Below are 10,684 nucleotides of genomic sequence, written 5' to 3' on the forward strand. Positions count from 1 at the left end.
ACTTTCTATTATTAGTCAATTTATAGTGCAAAATTCTTAAAGATAGTAACTTTTCTTGTTAATAGCAATCTATGGTCATCTGATGGACATTATTTGAGTATAGATGACCTTCCTTTAGACTATAGATGAAGCAAGAGACACTGAAGCAAATGTTTTTATTGCTGCAATTCACTTTCAATGTACTGCTTGCTTCCCTGCTATGATTTGATCTTTGTTTTTTCCCCTCCGTGTCAAGTATTATGTAGTTAGTTTACATGCAGCAAGTCTGTTGATAGTGTGCTTCAATTTCGTTCAAGCTATCTGTTTTCAGGTCAATTACCTGTGGATAATTCACGCAATAACAGCTCTTAAATTTCTTGCTATTGATGATCTCTTGCTTCTAAACAGTGTTTATGTTTGTCACTAATCGTACACTTGCATTTGAGAAGAGTATGAGCCATATTGCTCATGACGAAGGAAAAGAGTGCAGGAGCAAGAAAATAACCAAGAGTGAGAATCCAGAAAATCATAGACCAGCATGAAAATCGGATTTCAAAGAGAGGAGAACTCTAATCATGTGGCAGAACAGCAGAGGGTGAAGACTGAGCTTCCTGAGGTTAATCTTACTGCAGACGGCGGGAAAGAGCAGTTAACTGTTGCATCAGCAAGTAAGAAGCCTAGGACTGCTGGCAGCACAACTGCATCACCTATGCCAGAAAAGGAGCAGGGGACTAAGCATAAAGTCACTGATATCCCTTCATCTCGTCAGGAAAGTGCGCTGCAAGGTGATCTACTTTCTGCACTTTCTGATCCCCCTGGAGCACCCGACTTGAGTGGACTTGCACCAGAAATGCTCCAGGGTTACATATCAGTGATTTTTGCAGTCAAGACATTGATATCCTTTGTAATAGGATCAAATCCCACAAATGTAGCTCATATTATAAATCAAGCAAATAATGCCTTCTTGTGTCTTAAAGGCCTTAATGCTGATTATCAATCTTTCTACACCAGTGTACACTCCTATACTGAAAAATGCTCGGAATTGTGCAAGGTTCAGAAGGAACTGGAGGAAAATATGCAAGCTGTAAAGTTGCTATCTCGCCATGAGAAGTTTGTTTGTCAATCAAATGAAGCAGCAAGAGCTGTTTCTGAGGTTGAGGCTGATCTGCAGAAGGCAAAAAAGTACATGGCCCCTCTCCAAGCATGTCTTCAGGATACAAGAGAATTGCTGCAAGAACTTGAGTTAGAGCTTGGCGAAAGGTAAACAGATTTACAAAACCTGGAAGCTGACAAGGCTCGATGGTAGAAGCAAAGAATGAGGCTTCTGTCAAGTTACAGGATATTTTTCTTCAAGCAGAGGAAGCCCGGTGCACCCTCAGAGATATTCTTTGTCACCGAGAGGCAGCCAAAGCAGCTATGGAAGAGAGTAGAGCTCAGTTTACACTCATCTGAATTGCAGTTAAGCATAGAAAGACATTAGTTAGCATTATAATTTCATAGATACAGTTGTGTAGGAAAATTGTTACTTATTCTACTGCCAAACAAGTAGTTTAGTTTAATATTGTCGACTTGTAGGTTTAACTTATTGTCAGCTAACTTGCAGTTGCATCAATAGGCTGCAGCCTAGGAGTGCATGTTATATGAAGCTAAACATGTGAATGTTGAGAAGCTTTTTGTTGTTCCTTGCTTTGTGTAGATATCTATCTCTATCATCGCTCTGCTATACATTACTTGTAATTTATCTTCTATCTCTTTCTTTGTTTTTACATTAACAAAGATTAGCAAAAGAATTTAGTAGAAGTGCGATTTGACATTTAATAGAAGTGCGATTTGATTAAAGTCTCTTACAGATAGTAATGTGAAATTCATGACGAAAGCAATCGAAATCAAGAGAGAATTATAATATTATTGAACACTTCTAAGATTTTGCTTATCAGTGGTCAAGAAAAAAAATTTTCTTGTAAGATGAAAAATAGTTTTCTAATATCATTTGGTTGTCCAAAGAAACAAAAACATCTGCGAACCACATATGCATCTATGTAATGGTAATACAGGTAATCAATTAAAATGTTAAAGCTGAGGGCTCAAGATCAAGTTATTGACAGGCATTGCTATGGAAATGTATCCGGGTTTCACAATGCAGAGCCAGAATGGCGAAGAAGTCAGTGATAGTATTCCTGATCAATGAAGCTCACTATATTTTCTATTTTATTCGTCATTTCACCATTTTCCACAATACAGAGTCTGCAGGGTTGGTATACAGCAACAAGGAGCTCACCCTTTCAATACGATGAAGCATTTAGTGCTGTTTCTGATGTTAAGCCTGATCTGGATAAAAGCTATATTTACCTCATTTCCCTCATATATCCCTTGAAGCACATGCTTGAAAGGCCAGAGAATAGCTGGATTGATAAAGGAAACAGAGGCATCAGTCGTGGAAACTAAAAAGAATCAACTGCAGGCTGCAGATGATATTAAGGCAAAAGCTATTGCTGTCCATGCAAGGAAAGCAGGAGAGGAGCACTCTCAGATACATTCTAATTTTACTGGATTTGGCGGATGCAGGTAAGTGACAGATTAAGAAGATTATAAAGCAAAGTGGTAAAGTTAACGAATAACTAAGGGTTGATAAATCTCTACCAGCTAGACTGATAGCATTAACAAGAAACTTGCAGCATATTGAATATTGTCTCCGAGGCAATGATAAGCACGGAAATAGTGACTGTCCTCCCCCTTCAAGATTTTGTTATTCTCACTAAACTCTTTATAGAAAATTAAACAGCAGAGTTGCAATCCCTTTAACAGGACCTGAAGATCGGTGCTTCTAGTGCAAGTGAGCATCTCTTAGCATTTGCATGATTCAAGAACAACTTTTGTTTATAAAGACAGAAAATACTCCAACCCTTTTTCTAAAACAAACAGGCAAACAGGACAGAATGAAGCAAGGTTTGAATTAGGACATGACACTTTGAACCTTTATCAAGATGTGTTGAACCACTACAACCAAGCAGTAGGGTTCTTGAGGGAACCAAAATGTTGCATTTTTACTTGGGCAGAATATTCGAAAACGCTAAACACCAATGGGATGTCTAAATTTATCTTCCTCCCTATAAGAGCACCTACTCAAATAAGCTTAAATACCAAACCATTGCATTAATTTCAGATTCAAAATCTAAGCACATGAGCCAATTGATTCATCTGATCTCAAGTGAGAACGTGGGCAACCAAATGAAAGGATACGGACATGAGAATTTAAGGAGAAACATCCTTTTTAACCCATCTTTTTTTTTTCTTTACTAAACTTTATGATTAATCATCACTCAATGAGATAGAACACTAACAGCAATAGCAGCAGCATCAGCCTTCTGGAAAAATAATTTTATTAACAGAGAATAAAGAGTTGGAAAACCTTTCAGATATGACAGATGGCAAGAATGAACAATGTGAAACACTAACAATTATAATTCATGAATTTCTGTACAAGATGAACCAACACCAAGCAATACAGGCATAAAAATCAACAGTAGGAGGATCTTAGCAGGTTGCTACCAGTTCTCCTTAACAATCTTCGACTTCTCAAGAATGAATTTTCCTTCCTTGTACTTCTGAGAGGCCTCATAAGCACGCTCATACTTCCACCCCAACACTTCACAGCAATCGGCACAATGGACATCAGCAACAGTATGAAGACCGGTCATGAGATGCCGATCTTCTTTAGGTCCCACAACAATATTCATGGCATGGGAGAACAAAAAGGCTCGTCCATGTCTTCCCTAGAACAAGAATTATTGAAGAAATTGTTGAACATCTTCTTGTAAACTCTAGAGTTTTAAATGGAAATAACAACAAAAGAAGCCTTAGCAATTATATCAAGCCTACAATGCCCTATGATTAAATTGAGGTTGGCTCAATCAGCACAGCTAAAGATATCTCCAAGTGAGGGTCATGAGTTCATTCAACACCCAAACCTTTCCTAAGTTGTTCTGAAGAACCAAAAACAAAATGGAAAATCACAAGAAAAAAGCCTCAACTAAAAGGGGCTGTGATCATAATTGAAAATACATCGAACAGCTATGACTTAAAACCCAATCAGATAAAGAAATACACCAGCATGGATCATTATTAATTCATCAGACCAATTAGGAGATTGAGACACGAAAATATCACTTTCCAGACAGAAACAGGCAGAACATAAAAAGGAAAAAAAAAAAAACACATAATTTCAGGGATTCAAGTGCTTCACCTGGAAAGCCTTGGAAATTATATCATCATGAAGAGAAACATGGTTTCTACAGTTACAACAGCTGTATAATCGAGGACCCACCAAATCCGCCATTAATCAACGACTTCAGCTCTAACAAAAGCCTTACTGATCAACCAAAAAACAAAGAAATCAAATCACACAAGCAACCAACTCTGCTGCTACTGAAATATTGCACAAAACCCAACACAATACAAACAAGAATGATCACTCACAGTCACAGAGCACAGAATTTCCAGTAAACAGATGAAAAGCAAATTTGCAGCTTTGTTTTTTTCTTTTTTTTTCCTTTCTATTACTGTGTATGATGAAACCACGGATAAGAAAGGGGAGACACCGTCAAGTTTTTTTAAAAGTCTACCAGAATAAGAAATGTTTAGCGTGCAAGATTAGCCCGAGATATACTACATGGTTAAATTGTAGATTCCATGTAGGAGTAGTATTAGATAATCAATTAGCAATAATTGCATAAAAATAATAAGAAAGAGATGTTGATAGAGACAGGATATGGATTTCTAACGTAAACACCAAGAACATGGAAAATTTTAAAGGCTTAATCATATTACTGTAACCATAATACTCAATAAAATTTTAATAATAAGTGACAGATATTACTTTAATTTCAAAGTGCTTATATATATTTTTTTATTCATTTATATCGTAAACAAACAAGAATTACTAAAGAAAAAGATAGAAAATAGTAACTATACGATAGTGGGTAAAGCAAAAGCTATTCTATATTCAATGAAAATTATGTCTAGCAATATAGAATACAAGTGGATTCGGATATGAGGTGTACCTCTGAACACCCAGTTATAGTTTTAATAGGAAAAAGGAAATCGTTTATATATATATATATATATATATATATATATATATAAAAGATGTTCTAAAAGATTTCTAAGATATTAATGATTTTGAGAAGGAAGTGTAGTCTTGACCAACAAGCATATTGAAAATTAGATATAGTATTTATAATTTTTATGTATTACTATTATTAATATATAGACTAAATAAATTATTTTTTTAATCTAACAGCAGTTTTAATTTTATTTTTATTGTAACTATAATTAATATATTAACTAATGTTATTGAAAAAGAGAAAAATATTTAAAAATAATTAGGAAAGAATTTAAATCATTAAAATTTGATGTTAATATTGTCAGTTATGCTATCTACTAAATTTTTTATTGTGTATACTTAATTTATTATTGGTCAAATTACACATGTATGAGGTTTCTTGAATAAAACATATAATTAATACTTTGATTTTAAGAAAATATATAATTAAAGTAATAGAGACAATCTATATAACCCTCAGCTAGATAATAATAAAAGTAGTTAATAGTAAAAGTAGGCGAATGAAAACCAAACAAAGTTTGAAGTAAGTCCATATTCCTTGCTTCAGTGTGGAAATTAGAGTTTTTGGTTATCTTTTGAGTATATACAGTTTATTTATTCTTATTTTTATTTTATTCATGTGATATATAGTAATTTTATTTAATTATTTTTTAAATTATCAAATAGGCGACGGCTGCGGCAAAAATAGAAGGATAGTTTAATATTCTTTTAGCTTTTTATTGCCTTTATAGAAGAATCTTTTGGTTCGGTTCATTTTTTGGATTTGGATATCTATAAGCAGCTACCGCAAGCAATTTAAACCAGAAAGTCTCCTAAAAACTATATCAGCTAATGGTTTTCAGTAATCCAACCTAATCTTCTTTTTTTTATTAGTTTTGCTACCTAATGTGGTGAATTGAATTGAAGCAAATTTGACTATGTTTTTGGGAAAAGCAAACATCACTTTGTTTTTTTTTTTTTTTTTCTCTCTTTTTATTCAAAAGCAGTTTTAAAAATAAATTTAAAAATACTTTTTAGAACCTCAATTATAGGATTATAGACTTATCAAGTCTTTTAGGAGCAATCTGTAACTTCATTGGATAAGAGATAAGTTAAGTTTGTTCAGTTAAGTTTATTTAACAGTAGACAAAATTCTATTAGTTAACTCGTAGATCAGCTCGTTACTATGCTTCTAAGCTAGCTTGTAAAATATAGTGTAATATTTTAAATAATTTATAATTTTTATATTTTAACTTATTATAAATACAAAATCATCTATTTAATTTTTTTATATTTTCATATAAAAATGGGATCATTAATAATAAAACTTCACATATATATAAAATTTAATTTTGATTTATGGTATTGTTTCATAAAAATATGCTATTAAGAATAAGAAATCTAGTATTAACAAAAAATAAAATATACTAAAAATATAAAATAAAAATAAAAATATTGTAATAAAAAATTATTAATACTATAATAAAATAAAAATATTAAAATTTATGTAAACAGTAGACGAAAGAAGGAAAAAGAAAAGGACATTAAGAAAACAAAAAGAAGTTAAAAATATGAAAAAAAATTTAAAAATATAAAAGGGCAGGATACATCGAAAGGCAAAACTACATTTACTAATATCATTTGAAAGTGAGTATTTCATATAGAATAGAATTTTCAATTGATCCTAATAAGTAAAAATATTGATGATAGAGTGGTCAAGTATGAATGCTACAAGAAAAATATAAACAAAATAAAGCAAATAGAAATAATGACTTTCAAGAAAATTGATATGACTCGGGTGAGCTTCGCAGTCATCTTATAAAATAGAAGTGTGGTTAGAAGAAAAATCGGATCTTTATATCATATATTCACTCTGGCAATTAAATTAGACGATGGTTCTTAAGAATGTAAATTTGGTAGTTGATATAATAATAATAATAATGAATGCCTATATATCTATTTGGTCTTTTTTATATAGGGAACATCAATCTGTGTTGAGCGATAACTGTCCAATCCGAGTTTTATTGGGAGTTGGCTTAGGAGGAGCCGACTCCTACCTGAAATCTATTAGTTCGAACCGAATTCTATTTTAAATCTACTTATAATTGGCTCAAACATGTCTTATAGAAGATAGTTTAGCATAAAAAAAGATTTAGAATATAAAAAAAGCATAATGTGAGCAATTCAACAAATTTCGTACGACGGGCTATTAGTTTTGTATTAGAGTATGTCTCTAATAATTGATCATTGTGTCTGAACTATAAAAGTTTTTTGCCATATAAATAATTCAAATATACTCATTAGCACCTGGATCCTACAAATAAATAGAAAGTTAGATCTACATTGAATCTCATCTGAATTATCTCGTTGATCCTCCTAAGTATGGATCATAGATGCGGGTGTAGAATAAAGCAATCCTAAAGCAGCAGTTTGCATTAGCTTATTGGTGATATTTAGATTTGGATATGTGTGGTGTGACCTTAAGTATGCTTGAATTTATATTGAGAAATTACTCAAATATAACCTTAATATTTACCAATGTGGCCGTATTAGGACTTTATTTTTTTTTTTCAGGCAAATATGATCCCTAATTTTAGGAAATATGGTATCTTTTCTTTATTCCTTATTTTTATACCAGAGATAATTTAAGTAAAAACAGATTAATTTATATCACTCCCCCACTCTCAAAGCAAAGCTAAAAAAGAAATTTAAAAACACCTTTTTTTTGTAATTTGAAATTATATTTGGCTAAAAGAAAAAACAATAAAGTTCCAATGTCATGAAATGGGTTAGGATCTATATAAGCCTTTCCTCTTTATGTATATGCTTATATTTGTTAAAGTAAGAAACCGTTGGTAGACATGTTTTGGACGAGAAGAATTGGAATCATTAACTGAAATAGCGCAAAATAGATTAAAATTAAAGGTGAAATGAAATTGATTGTTAATTTTATAATTTGAAAGCAAAACCAGAACCAACAAGTTTTAAAACTATAACTCAACTTTTTGTGAAAGTCTGGCTTCAATTTCTCTAAATCTTTTTTTTTTAATTTATCTATATTATATAGGAGTGTTCGTGGGCTAAATTGATCGATTTGGATGCTATAAGCTATCCAAACTATATTATTCGGATTGTTGATGTCTATCAATATGTACTCGCAAGTGTATGAATTATTCCTATAGCAAGAATAAGTTCATCACGAGGTCGATCTCACAAGAAACTATAGAGCAGTTATTATAAGGACTAACTATCACACAAGAAATACTGAAAATAAATCTAAACACTCAAAATCAATATTTTAGAGAAATAAAATATAAAATAAATATGCAATAATTATGATGTATGAAAACTAGATGATAAAACTAGTATTTAGCTTAGCCACTTACTGAGTAATTCTCTTATTTACTTTAAACCTAGATTTAATGAATGAGATGGTGATGTGCATTTTCCTTTAGCCACTCAAACTAATAATGCAATAAAGTCTCTTTTACCTATATAGATTGAAGTAAAGATGGTGTTTCTAATATGTTCAACCTAAAGATTTTCGTAATAAATATTATTATCAAATTGATATAATAGTCAACCAACTATAATAAATGAAACTAATAAAAATATAAAGGTAAAAAAATTATTTATTAAATAAATAAATACCAATGTTGATACATAGCAAAAAGACTAAACTAAATACTTATGAATATAACCTGACATATTTCATCCAATGATCTCTGTAATTAAATAGAAAGATATGAAAAATAATATAAAAATAAAAGCCCCTTTAAATCAAGAGTTCTTCAAGTAGGAAGATGATAAGTTCTCACTCTCCATTTCTTGAAAAGCTCCTTATATTTTAAAAGAACAATGAAATACTAAACTAAAATGTTTTGTGAAAGATGAACTGTAGAGAATTGTAAAGAGAGAAATAATGGATAGATGCAGACTGAATTTCCCTATTATGTAACTGACCTCTACTACTTGTAGAGATTCCCTTAGCGGAGTCCTCCTCCAAGTACAAAATATTTAAGAGTTATCTTCTACAACTCTTAACTATCCTAACTTAAGTAAATAATTAATAATTATCCATAATTATATAAAAGACTTAATTAATACCCCATGGGCCTTCATATATTCGGCAGGCTTGTAAAATAGAAGTCTATACGCTTTTAATTTTGGATGTTAGCAGTAATAACTCTATTTAAGCTTATTTATGAATATTTAGCTCATATTCTTCCTTTTTGGCTATTGACACTTGAAATTAGATAATAAAGCTAAAGTGAAGTAGTAAGCACATATTTTCATAAATTATGTATATAAAATATACCAATAAAGCACTAAAATACTTTAAATATATATACATAATATGAACCTATTAAATACGCCCACAGTTAAATCTTTACTTGTACTTGAGTAAATAAGGACTTAAGAATTAACCTTTGCAAAAACAATGAAGGACATTCATACTTAGCTTAAAGATATTACTCAAAAGAGTCTCACTAATGCAGAGATTATACCAATCCAAGAAGACTTGAATCATAAAAAATTTCTTAAAAGATGTAAACTCAATCATCGTGAGTCAAAATATTCAAGCATCCATTATTTACATATATTTTACAAAAAATAGCCTAATTTATTATCAAAGGATACAACTACTATGCATAATTTAAATCATCATAACCTTATTCAAAAAGTAAAAATCTTAATTTACAAACAAGAGATCAATAGGCATTTATATTATTTTTTTTTTCAAAACTCTTCTTTTCCTTTCTTTTCTTTTTCTTTATGCTTATACTCCTTAGATTTTCATCTAGATACTCAGGAATTATTTTCTTTCTTGAGATGTCAAGTCATTTTATGCAAATACAAACATGGATAATGAATTCACCTGGTTACTCAACAAAACATACATCAAGATGCTTTGCATACTCTTAATTTTAATTGCCTTTTTATGCAAAAATCAACATTGGTCATGAAGATCCTCGGTTATTAAACAACTAGAATCAGAACTTTAACTTGCCCATATCATATCTCACAAACTTGGGCAAGCCAATTTAATAAAAAGGAGATAATAATTGATAGGCATCATATTACATATGTTTATATGCCCAATTGTTTACATTCTTGTGCATAATTATCTCATTTTAAGCTATAATCACCTGTCTTTTGGTTCCTTTCACGTTTCAGGTCATTATCGAAGGACATTGTCAATAATCAAGGAAAATACGCGCAATTATGGATCAGAATCCATCAAATTAAGCAAGGACTAGCATTCCGAGGTTGAGCACGGCCTAGACTCCGCCCGTGCTGAATTGTCAAGAAGCTACCCAAAGAAGTGCCATTTTGGCATGGTTTCCGTAGCCACCACGGCTTCCACCACAGCCCGTGGTGGCTCAGTACTAGCAAGGGCACGGCTTAGAAGAGGTCAACAGAATGGAATGCACAGGTTCAGCATGGCCTGGACTTCGCTCGTGCTGACCAGCACAGGCTTGACCACGGCCGTGCTAAAGGGACTATATAGGCAAAAACGAATTAGTGAATGAGGGTTCAATTTTCTGACTTGATTTCCATTATACGAACTCAATTCATTTGTTTCTAGACCTCAATTGTCGA

General features: G+C 31.7%; 1 protein-coding gene across 3 annotated transcripts; it reads right to left on the minus strand.

Moving 5' to 3' along the window:
- Positions 1-315: 315 nt before the first annotated feature.
- LOC8276836 (protein yippee-like At4g27745) lies at positions 316-4,771 on the minus strand. 3 transcript variants are annotated; one of them, XM_048377698.1, is made up of 4 exons: positions 4,456-4,767; positions 4,223-4,348; positions 3,529-3,752; positions 316-1,427 (listed from the first exon to the last, which is right to left on the minus strand). In XM_048377698.1, coding segments are annotated over exons 2-4 (318 nt in total). In that variant the 5' UTR covers positions 4,316-4,348; positions 4,456-4,767; the 3' UTR covers positions 316-1,426. The 3 variants fall into 3 exon arrangements, with proteins under 3 accessions (XP_048233655.1, XP_002515651.2, XP_015572669.1); XM_002515605.4 differs by lacking the exon at positions 316-1,427 and adding an exon at positions 2,020-2,381 and having other exon boundaries at positions 4,456-4,771; XM_015717183.3 differs by lacking the exon at positions 316-1,427 and having other exon boundaries at positions 3,343-3,752; positions 4,456-4,762.
- Between the last annotated feature and the right edge of the window lie 5,913 nt (positions 4,772-10,684).

This window comes from Ricinus communis, chromosome 1, assembly GCF_019578655.1.
Source record: "Ricinus communis isolate WT05 ecotype wild-type chromosome 1, ASM1957865v1, whole genome shotgun sequence".
Taxonomy (NCBI): Eukaryota; Viridiplantae; Streptophyta; class Magnoliopsida; order Malpighiales; family Euphorbiaceae; genus Ricinus; species Ricinus communis.